The following is an 18,872-nucleotide window of genomic DNA, read 5'->3' as shown; positions in this document are numbered from 1 at the left end:
CTATACAATGAAGCTAGTAATAACACTCAGCTGATGGGCTGCTGTGTGGATTTGAATGGTTGATCCATGAAAGTGCCTTGCTTGGTAATTGTGCTCTCTGAGCATGATTTTTGTAGAAAGAGCCCCAAAGTGGCTACTTCCCAAGGCCCATCTGAACCATCTCCACAGCCTGGTGCAGGAACAGATTAACTTTAGTTGATGGAAAAGCAGTCCCAGTATGATGAGGCTGAGAAATTCCAGTGGGGCTTGGTATGGGCACGGCGCCCGAGACGGCCCGGCAATAAAAGGAGGGGCTGTTATCTACAGAGGCCCTGGAACTTCCCTCCCCACCCCCCAGGGGCCCGCCTGTCCCTGCCTGCCCTGCAAGGTGCTCTTTGATTTCTCTTTGGCAGCATTCGCCGGCCACATCCATCATCAGAAGAGGCCCAGGAATGTGGCCTGTTGGGTGAGCAGGGCCAAGGGCAGGCCCAGAGAGCCACAGGGTGTGCGGAGAGGGCAGTCCATGACACGTCCAGGATGGGGGTCAGCCCTGGACCCTGCATGCAGACGGGCGCTCCAGGGTGGGCGTCAGGACCCAGAGGCTTCCTGCTGTGTGACCCTGTGGAATCTCTTAACCTCTCTGGGTGTCACCATCCTTACTTCCTCGCTGTTGGGCCAAGAGAGTGTTGGGACAGCAGTGATCACGAATATGCTAGAGGTCATGACTCTGCTAAAACCCACGGACGTGTGCACTTGAGAATAATTAAAATGGTGAGGTTTTTTTCTCCCGTGGTGAGTTTTATAAAACCCAATAAAAAAATAAATGAATGCCATGTCACGGAGAGAAAGAAAATTGGGGATTTATGTTGGTGATGGGGTGCTGGCTTCTGAGGAAGGGTGTCCCACAGCGGGGGCCCAAACATTCTTGCCTCGCTGCCTTTTTGCTCCGTAGCTCAAAGCATTTTCTTGGTCCTCATCCACTAGCTTTGATCTTGGCCACTGTGGGTTGTGTGAGAAGTCAGGCCTGGAGACGAGGGCTATCTTTTCTGAGATCACAGAGCAGCTCAGTAGTGGGCTGCCCCTCGAACCCAAGACCTTTCAAATAAAAAAAAAATTTTTAACATTTATTTGTTTCTGAGAGAAAGAGAGCTTGAGCAGGGGAGGGGCAGAGAGAGAGGGAGACAGAATCCGAAGCAGGCTCCAGGCTCTGAACCGTCAGCACAGTCTGACGCAGGGCTCGAACCCACGAACGATGGGATCATAACCTGAGCCGAAGTCGGATGCTTAACCGACGGAGCCATCCAGGCGCCCCTCGAACCCAGGACCTTTCAGACCCATCGCAGCCACATCTGCAAAGCCTAGCGCTGCAGCTGGGCAGTGACTGCTGACCTGCCGCGGGCTGAGAACACCGCAGGTTGACACACGCTGGATTAGAGCAGGCCCCACGGTGACGTGGCAGCCTTGACACTCAGGCTGGCGTTGGGAGCAGAACACAAAGGAACAGGGAAAGGAAACAAAGGGTCCCGCCGTCACCCTGAGCGGGGCACTCCAGAGGCCCTTTGCTTGGTATCTCTCGCCACTCTTTTAGCCAATGCTTCCCGAGCACCCAAGTCTGTCCCGATCAGTAGGTGTTTGGGATACTATTGGGTGGTGAGAATGCTTACCCCCAGGAGCTCACGAGTTAGTGAGGAGGCAGGAGATCTGGGTTCTGTCCTGACCCCGCCATGGGTTCACCTGAGACTCCCAATGCCTCAGTTTCCATTCCTATCCAGAGGGGTGGAATCAAAGAAGGCAGCAGACACCCAGGCAGGGGACAGTCATAAGCACCGCGCACTTCGAGGGGTCACGTAAAGGGAGGCCTCTTGCACAGGTGAGCTGACAGCAGGGTAATGAGGACACAGAGACACCCCCAGGAAACGCGAGTGGGAGAGGTCCTCTCCTTCAGGGATGGGAGCTTCTGAGAACGAGCCAGGGCACCGACCTCAGGCGAAGGGCACCGCACACACGTTCTGGGTGTGACCGTGCATCCAGAGCCCGACTGTCACATGCCGGATGGCTCAATTAACTGAATATCTGCATTTCCTGAAGCAAAACCAACCAGGTGCTCTGATGCCAAGTCAGTAGGATTCTAGAGGATTCCACGAATGGCAAATAGTAGTACCCATCTCATAAGACTGCTAGAGGAGTTAAAGGAATTAACCTACGTATTTGCTGCAAGAATAGGTGAATATGTGGGAGCACTTAAGCACTTACAGGTTAGAGTGAGGCGATTGCCTAGTCATCCCTCAAAACCCTGTCCTGGTGTCCTCTCCCTTGAGAACCATCCCTGGTACATTCTGAGGAATGTAGATTCAGCTACGTCAGCCATGCCATCCCTCCACAGTGATACTGCATGTATCACCCTGTACCATAATTATCCATCATTCTTTTCTCTAAGCCTTGCACTCTCTGAGCCCAGGGACGCAGGGTCTTTCCTCAAGCAGACCGGCGTCCCAGAACTGAACTTGCTAAAGCCCGATCGGAGGATGGTTTTGACATGTTGAGACTCATTGCAGTCTGCTCCGATTTTGCATTCATTCATTCAACACAGATCTTTGAGCTTCTCTTCATGGTTTTTGGGGGACTCCGTTTATCTTAAATGAATTCGATCCATTATAATGCTGCATTTAATTTGGGATGGGGAGGAAGGAGACAGAGAGGGTGACAGTGATGTGTTAGGATGGTCAGAACATGGTGGAACCAATCCATACCATCCAGGAATCCTGGATTGGAAGTCCTATAGTACACGGAATTCTAAGAAATGATCAATTTCCATAGAAGAAGCTAGAAGAGAAATCCTGTTATAAAAAAGGAATTCTTTTCCCCTGTAGAAAATTATTCTACCTGCCGTTCCCCCCACAAGGCTTACTTAGAGCTGAAGGGTGAGGCATCAGTGACTCCAACATCTGAGAGCTCTCTCTCTCTCCGTGCCGCTGATTTCCTTCCCTTCCCCCGAACGCAAGCTGAATATTTCAGTGACCCGTTTGGAACACTGGCATCATCCAGCATCACCGGACTTCTGTAACCTGGGCATTTTCCAGTGTGTTCATGCTGTCAATATTCCCCAGCTTCCTGGACCCCTGCCACAGACTGGAAAATGAAGAGGCTGGGCAGGAATTAACCAGGGAGCTCCCTGCTGAGGATAAAAAGTACCCAGATGCTGAAATCTGGGCAACGTGGCTTAGCTAAATAAAATCTGGCTTCTCCGTGACTCCTGTATCAGTCCCCACCCCCACCCCCCTGCTGATCAGCTGCCGGGGACCTGAAACCAGGAAGCCGTTGGTTTACTGAGGATGCACTCCATGGGGTGATGTAACAGCAAGACCAGCTCACCCACAGACCAGGAGCCCCAGCCATAAATTAGCTAACTGTACATCCAGCTGGGGACACTCCCTTTGGAAACAAAAAAGAGACCTTTATGCAAAAATGGCTCACTGGATGACACTGGGTGGGTATAAATACATCTTGGCTGCCAGCATGCTCATAACTTTGCAGTCAGTGGAGTCGGAGACTTTCTGGCCCCCACGAACTGAGCATCGCTGAGCTGAGACCTCTCGGCCACCCTTGGTGAGGCGCCCGGGGCAGTTAGAAGTGGTTCCAAGGCTTCAAGGCACCGGTCTCTCCCAGCTCGCCTGTCCCTACCCAGTGCAGCCAGCGGCGAGGTGAGTTGTCTTCGTTTCTTGGGAAGCTACAGTGTCGAGGGGGTTTTGCTTCTTCCGGTTTGGGAAGGCCCAGACAACTGTGGGAATTTTCTGCCTCCGGAGATAAACTGGTGGAAAGTCTAAGAAATGCCCACAAGAGGTTCGGCCACATGGAAAGGGCACCCTGTTTAGATTTTTTTTTTTTTTCAACATTGGCTACATTTCAAGGACAACCTTTGTGGCAAATTCAGATTGGAGAGCGGGTAGGAGCCTGCGAGGAATCTGTACACAGATTATCCTTACAATGTGCGCCTCTCAGCTCGCGAACGAATTCTGTTAAGAGGAATATTATTAAGCCCATTGTACAGATGAAGAAATGGGTCTCAGGTAGATAACTCGATCCAGACCGTGTAACTAATGGAGTCCGGACTTGAACCCAGGTTTGGGGGGGGGGTCCTCTACGATTCCTACAGCGGCCACATCCCCACACTGCCTTCCAATGCAGAGGGTTCTGTCATTGAGAAGGCGTGCTGGGGACACGCCCGGATCAGACCTCGTCCCCGACTTATGTGTCCCTTTTTGGCCCTTTTTTCAAGAACGTGACTTCCAATGTTGAGAGTTGAGTGCATTTTTGTTCGCAAACAATTCTACAAAGATCTCACAAATAATGATCCTAGCCCCTCTCTACTGCTATACTATAAAGGAGCTGGTTAGGGGCGCCTGGGTGGCTTAGTCGGTTAAGCGTCCGACTTTCGCTTAGGTCATGATCTCGCGGTTCGTGGGTTCGAGCCCCGCGTCGGGCTCTGTGCTGACTGCTAGCTCAGAGCCTTTAGCCTTTTTTTTAGTCTGTTTCTCCCCCTCTCTCTGACCCTCCCCTGCTCACGCTGTCTCTCTCTCTCTCTCTCCTAGAAATAAATAAAGCATAAAAAAAATGTATAAAGGGAGCAGGTTATAGTGTTTGACAATCACAAAATCTTAAAAGAAAGGCAGCGATGACTTGAGCGCTTTCCCCAATGACAGGCATAACACGACAGTTGCTAGTTAGACTGCTGGAAATGACCTTGCAGGACTAGGCCAATGCACCCATGTTTCAGTGCAAGTGGGTTCCTCCCCATCTTGCCCGGGGGTCGGGCGGGCAGGCAGGTCCCTTGAAGGAGGCCCACGGGGCATGTGCTTTGCCCTCGCTGTGCTACGGGTTCAGTGTTTCTCCTTCAAACTGTCACACGGCTTTGTAGAATTAAAATCTATGTCCACAGACCCCCAAATCCAACTCCAAGTAGGAATGGGGATTGGAAGCACGGATGGAGTGGTCGTTTGAGATTGTTTGTGTCTGCTTTTGTCCTGATTCCGGAGCAAACTAACCGTATTGAGAAGGCTCAGTTCCGTAAACTCTTCCTAACCCTCTGTCATCGTCTCCTTCACCTCCCTTAGCCCCTCGGTGAAGGACCTCTGAGTTTCAACCCAGATAAGTGAGCTGCTTTGCAAAACCACAGAGATGGCCTGTCCCTGGCAGTTTCTGTTCAAGGCCAAAGCCCACCAGTCCAACTTGACTGAGGAAACAGACATCAACAACAATGTGGGGAAAGCCGCCCGGGCCCCCTCCAGGTAAGCTCTCCCTTGTTGCCACTTGCGGCTTGTCTCTGGCGCTCTGCACGCCAACTCAGAATTGCTCTCCCGGCCTCTGGCGTCCCGCTGAAGGTCTCGGATGTCCCTGTTGGCATTTAGCACAGGCCCTGTTTACTGGACACCCCATTGCGCTTGACACTATGTATGGAAGGAAGAGACATGGCATAGCCTTGGCCCTTGAGGATTCTGGGTTCTCTGGGGGAGGAATATGGGAAGGGGATATGGAATATGACTTGAGGGTACGAGGCAGCGGAGCCCAGTGGTTAGAACAAGGGCGGCGTCCTGGCTGACGTTCGTTCCCGTTCCCTGGTGCATAGGCTTCACGAACTGGTAGATATTTTGAATATCGGCCTGGTGACAAGTTGCGGGACGTCAGCCAAGCCTTGCGCTGGGCTGTACCAGCTGGCCTTGTGCTGCGTCTTCATGTGCTGTGTGACCTCGGGCAAGTGAACCTCTCTGATGCTCAGACAAGCAGGAAGACACCAAGGGGACCCACCTCATAGCCGGTTGAGGATGACCCGAGAGTGTGTGTATACAAAGGGTCCATACGTAGACGTACTCAATTAATGGCAGGGTCTCTTATCACCTATTGGGCAAGCTGAGTTACTGAGTGACTCCGTGCCAGGGTTCTACAGGGCACCTCACATGCACGGCGTCTCAACTGATCGCCACGGCTGCTCTGTGCAGTGCGGGTCATTGTCTTGTTCTACAGATGAGGAAATAGAAGCCCCAAGAGGGGAGTGACTTCCCCCAGGGTCACACGACTGGTAATTGATCCCCACCCATGCCCCCACCCCACCCCCAGCTGCCTGGAGGAGGAGCAAGCCAGAGCCAGAATTGAGAGAATTAGTCAGCCAACCAACCAGTGAACAGGCTTGCAGAGCACGCTAGGAGTTTAAAGCCTTGACCTGGAGGAAGTAGTAAGACAAGTCAAGCGCAATAACATAATTGTAGGAATCAGTGCAAAGCCCCAGTCTACACGGAGCTGCCACATAGCCCCCCAGCCCCCAGAGAAGCTTTCCCATGGACTCCGGGAGGCAGGATGCAACCTTGAGCACACCTGCCAGAGGTCGAAGAAGAGCGCCAAGGTTAAGAGCACGTTCTTGGAGATAAGCAAGTGGCTTTGCCACTTAATAGTCCTGTGGTTTTCGGTGAGTCCCCTAGCCTCTGAGCCTCAGTTTCCTCAACTGTAGAACGAGACAGTATTCTTATTCCCTGGGGTTGCAGTAAGCACACAATGAGTTTTCACACTGCAGACAACTCAGCCCCGTGCCTGGCACAGAGAAAGTGCTCGATAAATGGCATCTGTTGTGGCTGTCACCTCCCAGTGCAGCCCCCCGCCCCCCACCACCCTGGCTCCGACCCCTCTTACTCTAACCTGCCTTCTAGCAGGTTAGAGTCTGCTCTAGAGTCTGTGGTGGCTCCCCATGGCCCGTCATCACACCGAGGCTTGACTGTGGCTGTTCCGTATGATCCCAATCCACCCGCCGTCTTTTGAGATCATCCTGAATCTCCCTCCTCTCCTAGTCCCTGCACTGCAGGCTACCGCCTTCAGCCCCGAATCCCACACCTTCTGATAGCACTGACTGTTATGCCTGACTCATTTTTGGGCCATTCAGGAAACCTGAGCTGTAGGTTGACTCGAGGCAAACTAGCTCACTCGCTGCATCTTTTTAAGCCGGGGTGAGCTGGTGAAAGTACTCACACAGGTATTAGAGGCAATGGAGAGAAAATATCACATTTAATTCATTTAACATTCCTAACAATTCCGGAGGAAGGAGCTTTTGTTATTCTTCTACTGTAGCCACGAGGACGTGAGAACCTAGAAGGCTTAAGTAATTTTTTAAAAAGATTTATTTATTTTTAAGAGAGAGAGAGAGTGCAAGCAAGAAAGGGGAAGGAGGAGGGGGACAGAAGATCCGAAGCAGGCTTTGCGTTATCGGTGCAGAGCCCGATGCAGGGCTCGAACTCACAAACTGTGAGATCATGACCCGAACTGAAGTCGGACGCTCAACCAGCTGAGCCACCCAGGTGCCCCATAAGTAATTTTTAAGATCTCAGAGTTGGCAAATGATAGAGCCAGCAGTCTGGCTCATAGACCACTAAACCCGAGCCACCACTCTGGCCCAGGCATGGTCCAGTCCACGATCAATTTGCTGAGCCCTCCTTACCTGGCACTATGCTGGGAGGGGGGGGTTTGGAGATGTCAGTGAAGAAAGCCCTTCTGTTTACCAATCAATCTAACAAACAACACAAGGAGCCATTTACTAACCACACACAGCAGCTAAAAATAGCAAATGTTTATAACGTCTAATTACGGTGTCAGTGTTGAGGCAGAAACTTTTATTACCCTTATTTTACAGGCTTGAGTGACTTACTCAAGGTCAGCATCTGGGAAGTCATAGAGCTGAGGTTTGAACCAAGTCCAAAATTGTAACTTCTCCGCTCTGCGGGCTCTCCCTAAGGGCGTGCTGTGGGCCGGCCGAGAAAGAGACCAAGGAAAGAGTACCTACTGTCAAGGACGGAATGGGGAAATGAGGTCTTCCTAGTTCTGGGAAGGGTACAGGCAGAATGGAGTGTTAAAGCGCTTTAGATATTAGGGCAGAGGTAGGGCAGACAGAGAGGCAGACGGCAAGTTACAGGACAATGTGGATGCCCTAGAATCTCTTCTGGGGAGACTGGAGGGGGCGTGGCCCGGCCACCGCAGGCTGTGTGGGCAGGAGAGGGCTGGGGAAGGCTCCGGGAGAAAGCAGGCCCGGCTGGACGGCTAGGCTACCGAGTGGGGCTGGGGAGGGTGTTCCTGTAAGAGGAAGCGGCAGGATAAAGGGGATTTTATCCTGAAGGCCACAGGAGCCAATTCACGTCTTTTGATTTTAAAACGCAAGTTTCAAGTCCATTCAGATATAATGAGACCAAGAGCCCATTACAGGTGACTAATGATTCCATATTTTATATAAACAAACGATTAGGAAGGGGGTGTGGTGTTGGAGAGCGCATGTGTGCCTGTGGGGTGTGTGTGTGTGTGTGTGTGTATGTGTGTGTGTGTGTGTGAGAGAGAGAGAGAGAGAGAGAGAGAGAGACAAAGAGAGAGAGAGAGAGAGAGAGAAAGAGAGAGAGGAAGGCAACGGTGGGAACAATCTCGGTGAAGATACATGGAATCTGGAACAAAGTTGAGCTAAGCATTGCTAGCTGGGCTGTGATTGGCTTAGAAAAAAATAGGTACCCTCTTCCCTTCCACTTTCATTCGGGTTTGGGATTCAATACACTGTCCTACATGGAGGGGCCCCCTGTTCCCTGAGGTTGAGGGCTACGGTCCTGGCCCTGTCTAGACCCTAGAAGTTACCCTGCTTCCAATGTAGGGAGCATTTCACAGAGAGTGCAAAGTCAGGAGGCCCTGTGCCTTTCAGGTAGCAGGGACCAGGCCCCTGGAGGGGACCCGAGGGGACTTCTCCACCATCAGCAGCCCACTGTGCCTCCCGCTTTTAAAAGCCACCCCCCAGCCCTGGCTTCCTTCCTGGAATCACATAGAATTTGCCGAAGAGAAACAGCGCTTCTCTGGGACAGCCTTGTGGCTTAAGGGAGCTTGGGCTGTGGCCGGAGGCTACTGTGTGCTCTTGGGCTCGATCCCCGACCTCTCTGGGCCCCCAGCTTCCTTCTCAATAAAGAGGAAACCATATAGAACGGTCTTCTCGACGGGCTCGAGGAAGGGATGGATGAAATAACCGACAGGAAAGTTCGCTTTCTAAGCTATAAAGCGCCAGATAGTGAGACTCGTTGTGATAAAATCGTACTGTTGTTTCACGAGGAATAAACAAGCCCGAGGCCGGCCGTGTCTGTCCAGGCTCCTGGCCCGGAGAAAGCCCGGTGGCGTCTAAAAGGCCACCTTCCCTGCGGACGCCGGGTGGGTGTAGACCGCCCGGGGTTGCAACCGGGTGCCCGAAGGCGGAGGCGCGGGGCGACCCTCCAGCCCAGGGCCAGGCGCCGGAGGAAGCCGGGGGTGGGCCGTCCCTTCGGCTCGCTCCGCCCCGGGGCGGGGCCTGCGGGGGGTCGCGCGGCTATAAAGGGGCGCGGGCGGGGCGCAGCGGGGCGCCCTCCGAGCTGCGCCCGCTTCGGGGCCATGCGCGAGGGGCTGGGCGCTGCGTGCGAGGCCGCCCGGCCCCGGCTCTGCCGGCTCCTCCGCAGGATCCTGCGGCCGCCGCCCGCCTTCGGTCCCCGCCGAGCCAGGTACCCCTCCCCGCCCCCGCCGGGCCGGGTCCGCGCTGGAAGAGGGGGGCGGGCGGCTCCGCGCCGGGCTCCGACCCGCGCGCGGCGCCGACCCGCCCGGAGCCTCTGTTGTGAGGGTTGGAATGTTCGCTGCGTAGGAGGCCGGTGAGGATGCCAAGTGGGTTCCGTGTTTAGAACGCAAAAGAGTTGCGGTTCGGGTAGCAGCCGCCGACCCACGTGCACCCGCGAGAAGCGTCTCTGCGGGCTGGAGTAGGAACTGTGGATGTTTCGGCACTTGGGAACCTTCTAGATGTTTCAGCCCTGGGGCTGCTGCACACTCTAGGACTGCAGTGATTAAGAGAGCAAAGAGGTTCTTGTTTTACAAATTAGACCCGTTTCCCAGATTGTCCCCCCACCCTCCGCCGCCCCCGGTGCGTGCAGTGGTGGACGGTGGGCAGGAGTGGTGACTGCAAGGGAAATCAGGACCCCCGTTACCCCCAAAGAAGCCACACACCGCTGCCCGGCCATCCTCAGCCGCCCCGGGGGTTGTGGACAGTTCTGGATCTATGCACCACACTCCAGCACTGGGTCCTGCTGGTGGCAGGTTCTTAAAAGTCCGCTGCTCCCATGAAGGACCGTATAGCACTGAGCATAGCTGCGCGTGTAGCCAAATTGCAGCAGTGTCTGGATAGACTCTGCAGTAATTTGGCAATAAGTATCCAGATCGTTCCTGTGCTCACCTGACTTCTGGCCATCCTGGCTCCCAGCAGCTAGTCCAAAGAAATTAGCCTCCTGGGGCAGAAGGGGATTGTGTGTGACTTTGCTAGTTTGTTTTTCGAAATAAAACGATTCCTAATTATGAAGGAATTCACAGTCACCTAGTAAAAGTCGGAAAACGCAGAAGCCTGGAAAATTGAGATGGCCCATGCCGTCATCACTGTTACTATTACTGGCATTTCCCCCAGGTGTTTTCTGGGCTTGTACACACACACACACACACACCACCACCACCACCACCACCGCCACCACCACCACCACCACCATCATCAGACCATGTATACAGCGTGAGGCATAATTTATAATCATGGAGAAAGTGGACATAACCTAAGTATCCAACCACAGGTGATGGGGTCAGCCTGACCCTGGACCATCTGTGTAGTTTTCAGGTAGCATTTTCATATTTGGTGGCAGTAGTTATGGGCAGTGTACAAAGACATTGTGTCATCCACCTCAGCATTACTTATCGAAGTCTCCAGTCCCGTGGCCCCAAGGAAGGTGGATGTTGGGGAAAGATCAAGGGCAGTAAGGCAGGAAGAACCCCGGCCTCAAACCTTTTCCGACTTACGGAGCCCTTTGAAGATTGCTCAGCCCTGGCTGATTCCCCTAAAATTCTGGCTGGACTCTGGTGGGGCCCACCAGTCCACATCAGAGGGTTGATGATAGGTCACAGGGAAGGCCTGCTGGATCACTTGATTGAGATAGAAGTTGCTTTCTGATCCAGATTTATGTTCTTGTAAAAGGATACCATCTCTTCTATGGTCGTAAGTCACGTAACTACCACAGAAGGTATGTAGTTGATCATATCGCGTTAATTTAAAGATGTAGTCACTACTTTGCCCAAGAATTAAAGTAATGCATGCGCAAGCTTCACGTGCCCACATGACAGATACGCACAAAGTGGAAAACGAGAGACCTTGGTAATACTTTCTAACTTCCGTTCGCCTTGGATGTGTGTGCACACACATGCCCGCCCCAGAAAATGCCCTGAAGGACATGGAACACGAGCTTTCATTCGACACGCTCCTGTAGTGTGATGCACCCCAGGATGAGGCCTGGGTGGGGTATGATGGTTAGGGGGTGCTCACGTGTAAGTGGCCTGGAGAGATCACGTACTTTCTTTTCTTGGTAGCATTTGCCAGGAGAGGGAACCTGAAATCCCAATCCAGAGGCAGTGGTTTCTTTTCTTCCTTTTTTTTTTCTCCTTAAGTTTATTTATTTATGTCGAGAGACAGCGTAAGCAGGGGAGGGGCAGAGAGAGAGGGGGAGAAAGAGAATCCCAAGCAAACTCTGGCTGTCAGCACAGAGGCTGGTCTGGGGCTCGATCTCATGAACCAGGAGATCATGACCTGAGCTGAAATCGGACATTTAACCCACTGAGCCACCCAGGTGCCCCGAGGCAGTGGTTTGTCAGTGATTTCAGACTGTTAGGGCTTTTTCCTCTGCAAAGGACAGGCAAAGTGCTTTACATCTGTGTTTCAAAATAAATAGAAGCAATATATTTTTTAAAAGAGTCCTTGACTTCCACATACACCTACTGAGATATATATGGATGACATGGCTCCCGGATTTGCTCTGAAATGATGGCAGAGGCTGGGAGAATAGAGTTAAAACAAGACCAGCCACGGGGTGTTACTTGTTGAAGTGGGGCTGAATCTGGATGAAGGGCCCATGGGGCTTTATTATACCGTCCCTTCTGCTTGCGTATGCTTAACATTTCCCCTAATAAAAATTTAGCATCAGTAACTAAGCCAAGATATATCAAGGACTTTAAATAAAAAAGCTTAAACAAGTGGGTAGCGGGGGCGCCTGGGTGGCTCAGTTGGTTGAACGTCTGACTTCTGCTCAGGTCATGATTTCATAGTTCGTGGGTTTGAGTCCTGCGTCTGGCTCTTTGCTGACAGCTCAGCGCCTGTAGCCTGCTTCGGATTCCGTGTCTCCCTCTCTCTGCCCCTCCCCTGCTCACGCTCTGTCTCTCCCTGTCTCTCAAATAAACATTAAAAAATTAAAAACACAGAAACTAATAAAAAACAAGTGGGTATTGGGCAGTGCTGCTGGCTGGGGAGGGCAGGCTGGAAGGGGCCATTCTCTGTGCACTCAGTCTTATCCCATGTTTGTACTTGACTTTGAGGGGGACGTCTTTCCTGTGGGTCATCATTTGGGCAGCTAGCTTTCGCTCAGCTCCTCTCTTGTCTTTTTGGCTTTGTGAGTTGGGGGTGGGGGAGGAGGCAAGCAAAGAAGAGGAGGAGAGAGGGTGGGGAGATGGGGTGTGACTCGCTGCCTCCCCCACCACATCCACACGTCCTCCCGGACCGGCAGCCGTGACATTCACTCCTACCATCTGGGCCTCAGTTCCCCCATCCGTCAGATGAGGGGTTGGCAGAGGGGCCTCCAAGACCCCTCTTTGCCCTGAGAGGCTCTACCTCATGATGGCTATTTCCTTTCACAGTCTAGTGACACAGGATGACTCCAAGTGTCACAGCCTCAGCAAGCACCGGAATGAGCCCCCCCAGGCCCTCACGGGGACAGTGAAGGTCAGTGAGTCATACCGGTGTGGGAAGCCCCTTCCTCCCTGGCACAGGCAGATGCATGAGGAGCAGCCTGGTGGAGGCTGGGGCCTGGGCAGGGAGCGGGGACCCCCAGGGGCACGGATGGGCGTGAAGAAGGGCCTTGGGTGAGCGGGAGTTGTGGCCTCTGTGGTGCTCTGGCCCCTAGATGATGCCTGTGCGGGCTAGAGGCACGGATGAGAGGGGGCCATTCAGGGAGCCAGGGCTGGGACACCCCAACATAAAGCAGGCTCAGCCCCCAGCCTCGAGCCCACAGATCCCATCTTTTCTAAGGACTTTGGACCTCAGCATTCCAGGGAGGTGGGGAGAGAAATGGGCGAGAGGTAAGGGCTTCTGTAGTCCCCGATACCTGCACGGGGGCAGCGGTACCTTCTTCCTTGTACTGAGATTTCTGTCTTCTGCAGTACTGGCCGTGACAGTAGTCTCTCTTACATCTAACCCTAATCCCTCCTGTTGCAATTCCTCTGCGGGAAAACTTGGCAGGGTCCCGGGCGAGGAGAGAAGCCTGGCCAGCGGCCCAGGCACCTGGAGCTTTTAGAAGGCACCAGCCCAGGCGGCCACGCTGCTGGGAAAGGAGGGGGGACGCAGACCGACATCCTGGCCTGTGCGCCCAATCCTGGTTCCCCACTCCAAGCCCAAACTGGGGCTCAGGGGAGACCTGTGGGGTCCTGGAGTGGGGGCGTTAGTAAACCCTTGGCATTTTCCCCCTCTTAGACGGTTCCAGAATTCCTGGGGAAGCTGGATGTGCCCCCATCGGCCTGCCCACGGCACGTGAGGATCAAAAACTGGGGCAGTGGGATGACCTTCCAAGATACACTTCACCACAAGGCCAAAGGGGTGAGAGGTCTGGGGTTCTGGGAGAAAGGCCCTTGTCCCAAGTTTGTGAGGCCATGAGGGCCCTTCTTAGCTCAAATGGACCCCACCCTGGGCAAATCAGTCATCTGCTTGGGCACAGCGTGCTGGGAACAGAAGCCAGTGTTGATCACAAATCACAGAAGAGGTAAATGATGCCAACTCCCTCTTAATCCCCCTAATGGATAACGGATAATCCGGAAGGTGAGATAAATGATTACAGGAAGAAATTCAGTCTTCCTTAGAGAGCGTAGCATCAGAGGGACTTTTCTTTCTTTTTTCTTTTTCTCCCTCTCTCTCTCTCTTTTTTTTTAATCATGGAGAATTTTATAATAGAACTGTCCAAAGCTGAACTGAACTGCATCAGGAGACAGTGAGATCCCTGTCACTAGAAGGATTCAAGTGCTATTTGATAGGGAGATTGGAGAGGGATTTGAGCATCTAGTGAGTAGCTGGGAGTAAGTGCCTTTAAGGCTTCTTCTGCTAAAGGTCTTGTTCTACCTAGAGAATGCATTCTCGAGGCACCTGGGTGGCTCAGTTGGTTAAGTGTTGGACTTTGGCTCAAGTCATGATCTCACAGTTTGTGAGTTGGAGCCCCGCGTCGGGCTCTCTGCTGGCAGCTCAGAGCCTGCTTCAGATCCTCTGTTCCCTTCTCTTTCTGCCCCTCCCCGGATCTCACACTCTCTCTCTCAAAAATAAACATTATATATATATGTATATGTATGTATATATATGAATGTGCTCTGATTGTAAAGTGGAAAAGAATTGAAAAATTTCAAGGCCATGAAAGCAGAATGATTTTCTATACCTTCCAGAAATTACCACAGTTAACAGTTCGGTGTACTTCTTTCCAGTATTTTTTCTGTGCCATCCTCTGACTTTAGGATTTCTGTCCTCTCCTTTCAATTCATTTTGGCTGAATACCAACAGGGTGTACCCAGGGGCCATATCAGCCCCTTTAAGTGAGAAGGTAGTTGACATGTCCCAGGGATCGAGCTGTTGCCTTTGCTCTGAGTCTGAGTCTGGCTGGGGAGCAGAGCCAGAGACTGAGCCCAGGGTGATGGGAATAATCCCAGCTCACACCCACTTGGGGGAGCCAGTGGAGGAAAGGAGATGTGAGTGGGGAGAAAGCTGGGTGGACCCCAGGGAGGAGGTGCCACCGGGGTGGAGGGGGCAGCAGGGAGCTGAAGCAGCTGGACTGGAAGGAAATAGCCAGGAGAGATGGCCCTGAAGGAGGACTCATGTCAACGCCTTCCCAAGGGGCCAAGCAGCCCCCTCACCACCTGCCTCTCTCTTTCCAGGACCTTGCTTGCAGGTCCAAGTCATGTCTGGGAGCCATCATGAACCCCAAAAGTTTGACCAGAGGACCCAGGGACAAGCCTACCCCCCCAGACGAGCTTCTACCTCAAGCCATCGAATTTGTCAACCAGTATTACAGCTCTTTCAAAGAGTAAGTCTCACTTGCGCAGGATCCCTGCCTTCTCCTTCCCCTGAGCTCCTCTGTCTCTAATCATTTATTTCCCTCTAGCCCCAGGCCCTTTTCCTTAGCAGATTGACAGTGAACGAAAGCATAGTTCTCCAAGGGGAGAGACCCCAGAGTAGGTGCTTATAAACCCAAGAAAACGACACATAGTTGAGGCGCCTGGGTGGCTCAGTCAGTTAAGCGTCTGACTTCAGCTCAGATCATGATCTCACCGCTCGTGGGTTTGAGCCCCACGTCGGGCTCTGTGCTGACAGTTCGGAGTCTGGAGCACGCTTCGGAATCTGTGTCTCCCTCTCTCTCTGCTCCTCCCCTGCTCGCACTCTGTTTCTCTGGGAAAAAAAAAGAAAAAAAAGAAAAAGAAAAGAAAAGAAAGAAAGAAAAAGATGCATCACGGGAGTGGTTGAAAGTGTGGGTCAAGAGCGTACCCACTTGGACTTGAATCCTGGCCGCCCCAGTAGCAATCAGCCCCGTACCCTCGGGAGATGTGTTTACCCTCTCTGCGAGCCAACTTCCTCATCGGTAAAAGTGGGAGGAGAGTGGAACCTGGCTCAGAAAACTGTTGCGAGGCTTTAAGTAAGTTTGTGCCATGTCCCCTTCCATTATGGAGTGTTTGACACAAAAATGACATTTGAGACTTTGTCTTTGTCTCAAAGACATTTGAGACAGCCTGGTGCATACCTCCAGCGGGTGCGAACAGACGCCCCGTCCCCGCTGGGATCTGCGTCATCTGGCGTGGACAGAGCAAGTCGTGCCCTGGGCTCCAAACTCTGCAGGGTTCTCTACTCCTGGGTTTCATGAAATACATGATTATAAACTTAGGCCCGCTTATAACTGTAAAATAAAATACCCAAAGGGATTGTAAGACAGAAAGGCTGAGGTAATGGACTTACCGTTTTATGGGCTGGGAGGGGAGCGTGGCCGGGAGGGCATACGCCACGCGGCACTTTGCTGCATGAAGTGGGTCCTAGAAATGCACCTGGGACCCCCATGGTGGAAAGGGTGGTCCCTGGGGATGCCATGTCGCCTCTCCTGTGACCCTGCAGTGTCGGAGCCGGAAGGGGCCTTGAGCTTATGAAAAGGGCCCTTATCTTCCAAGGCTGTGGATCTCAACCCTGGCTGTGCATCGAATCGCCTGGGGACCTCACACCGTACTGGTGCCAGGGTACCCTGGCGCAAGGGCGTCCGGATCTCAGGAAGGGTGGAGGCGGAAGACATCTGTGTTCTTTGGGAGCCCCTCTGGCGAGTCTAATAGCTGGATTGAGAAACCTGTGGGGGAGGGGGTGCCTGCTGCGTGTGCCGTGTAACCACACCTATAGATGTGCTTTGTGACTAGGAAGTTCAAGATCCTTGGGCTGTCAGCTCTGTCAATGACTAGTGAGCCTTTCAGAGTCTAGGAATTTTCCCGATGGGCCTCATCGGGCCACCGTATCAACACTAACATTTACTGAGCGCTAAGTCTGTTCTGGGCCCTGCCTTAGTGCCATATAAGTAATGCTCACCCGGACTCTATGAAATAAGTATCGCTATTATGCACCGCCTTCTACAGCTAAGAGAACCGAAGCCCCTGGGTGAAATAATTTGCTTGAAGTCCAATGTTCAGGAGTCCCACCGCTGGGATTTGAACCCAGGCATCTTGGCGCCAGAGCCCCTGCTTTTAACGTATGTTGTAGCCTCCAGCTCTTTGACCTTGAAGGTCCCAGCTTCATGCTGGACCCGGAAGGCCCTGCTGGAATTTGGAAGACATCGGTGGGTGTTAGCCCAGGGGAAGCAACAGGTGTGCGCTCGGTGGCCATTCAGATACCCGAGTGCCTGTCCCAGAGGGAGGGTCCGTTTTTCCATCACCAGTCCCTTCCTTGAACCAGCCGAGAGGTCCTGGGGGATGTGAACGACGCAAACTGCAGTCCGTCCCCACGGTCGTACGAGCGGCCCGAGGCGCAGACAACTGGCGAGTTAGGTCTTGCTTGTGAATGAGGGATTGTATAGTGAGAAATTGTACCTTGCCGAATTCTCTGTTCAAATCCGTGTGCTGATGCCAAAAGCTGTACTCTGTTTTTCAGAACTAATAGGCATCCTAGCCTCTGGAGTCCCTCAGAAATGGGACTGTATGAAAACGGTGATAGAATGTCAAGGGAGGGCTTCCCACGTGGCAGCCTTAACCTCCCCTGGCAGGAGTGTCCTTGAAGATAAGGAGCCCCAAAGGTTGTGTCTTTGAGCTTCTTTTCTCTAATCCAGCAAGAGTTGTCAAGGCACTATTCCTCCACAGAAAGGCCATTTTGTTCTGAGTCGTCCACTCTCCTTAATCGGCGGTTCATTCCTTAAATAGCTTTGTTTGGTGCCCTTTTAAATAGTCTTTGGTGTAGGTTGGACATCTCAAGGTCGCTCTGTGTGTGTGTGTGTGTGTGTGTGTGTGTGTGTGTGTGTGTGTCAAAGCCTTTCCGACTGAATCCCTCCCTGGGGGATATTTTTGCAGCCTGGGATGGGAGGGAAAGAACGGTTTAGAAATCTCTCCTGGGATTGCTGGGTGCAGAGTGTGGAGGTTGAGAAACCACACACTGTCAGGAGCCCGGGCTGTTGGACAGGGCTGGGGAGGGCTGCTCCCGGAGCAGCCCCTGGGGCCCGGCAGGCTGAGTCCTGAGTGCCCAGCGCGTTCCAGGGACGTGTGGGCAGGCCCCCAGTATCTTTGCGTTTGCAGTTCCCCCCTAGGGTGGAGGGTGGAAGGTTAAGGGCCCCGGCTTGGCATCAGGGCATCTGAGTCCTGACTTTGCCCTTTATCACACTTCCGCTTCTGGGCCGGTACTCAACCCGCAAGAGCCTTCATACACCCCGCTTACAAAATGGACACAAAAATGCCTCCCCTGGACACTGAGTGACAGCCCACTGTGAGTGGCTTCGCCCAGTGCCTGGCTCATAATGGGAACCTGGCACATGGGAGCCGCTGTCGAACGGGCTGTTCCTCTCCTGATCGTGGGATGGGGGGGGGGGGGGGGGGGTGCGGCCGTGGCTACTTCCCCAGCTCTTGCAAGCATCTGAGAAGGGTTTTGCACTCCTGGCTGAGGCTCGCCAAGCTGAGATGAGTGTCACTGGAGAAAAAGTGCCTGAAAACAGCAAGGCTGCCGACAGACTCAGGACCGGCCGGCCGTGTACCTGGCGGCACCCAGCGGCGAGATGAAAATGAGGGCTCCCTGTTCTGAGCGATCGATCGAGCGTTTCAAGTCCGCGACAGCAGCGCGTTAAGCCGAGCACGGGGCCCCTCCAAGCTGCGGGCCGGGGTTGCACACCCGTGAAACCGGCCCCGGAGGGGACAGCCTCTCCGAGGGACATCTTGCCCTCCTGGTGTCCTAGTCCAGTTCCTGCTTCTGTGGCTGGAATTAATCTCCATCTAAGGCCATCTCATTGTTGATCTTCCTGCTGTCTTCCTGTCCCCCAGGGCAAAAATAGAGGAACATCTGGCCAGGGTGGAAGCGGTAACAAAGGAGATAGAAACAACAGGAACCTATCAGCTGACGGGAGATGAGCTCATCTTCGCCACCAAGCAGGCCTGGCGCAACGCCCCCCGCTGCATCGGGCGGATCCAGTGGTCCAACCTACAGGTGGGCGTACTTAGACCCGAGCAGAAGGCCACCCGGGGGCGGGCGGGCCCCCAGCACATGGCTCTGAATGGGCGGGTGGGGCTGGGCCCAGCACTCCCCACTCCAGAGCCGGGCC

General features: G+C 53.3%; 1 protein-coding gene across 3 annotated transcripts in view; it reads left to right on the top strand.

Moving 5' to 3' along the window:
- The first annotated feature begins 3,527 nt into the window (after positions 1-3,527).
- NOS2 (nitric oxide synthase 2) overlaps positions 3,528-18,872 on the top strand; it is a 38,873-nt gene continuing 23,528 nt past the window's right edge. Inside the window, exons 1-5 of one of the 3 annotated variants that reach the window (XM_039253833.1) lie at positions 5,155-5,264; positions 12,715-12,799; positions 13,547-13,669; positions 14,986-15,134; positions 18,595-18,757. In XM_039253833.1, coding sequence (XP_039109764.1) covers positions 5,155-5,264; positions 12,715-12,799; positions 13,547-13,669; positions 14,986-15,134; positions 18,595-18,757 — 630 coding nt within the window. Of the gene's footprint in view, positions 3,681-5,090; positions 5,265-9,394; positions 9,510-12,714; positions 12,800-13,546; positions 13,670-14,985; positions 15,135-18,594; positions 18,758-18,872 lie in introns of those variants that run through there. The other 2 variants (XM_039253839.1, XM_039253847.1) reach the window with 2 other exon arrangements.

Source organism: Hyaena hyaena, unplaced genomic scaffold (assembly GCF_003009895.1).
Source record: "Hyaena hyaena isolate Hyena2069 unplaced genomic scaffold, ASM300989v1 scaffold_10, whole genome shotgun sequence".
Lineage (NCBI taxonomy): Eukaryota > Metazoa > Chordata > Mammalia > Carnivora > Hyaenidae > Hyaena > Hyaena hyaena.
Note: the sequence above shows the minus strand (reverse complement) of the source record. Positions and strands in the feature narration are given on the sequence as shown.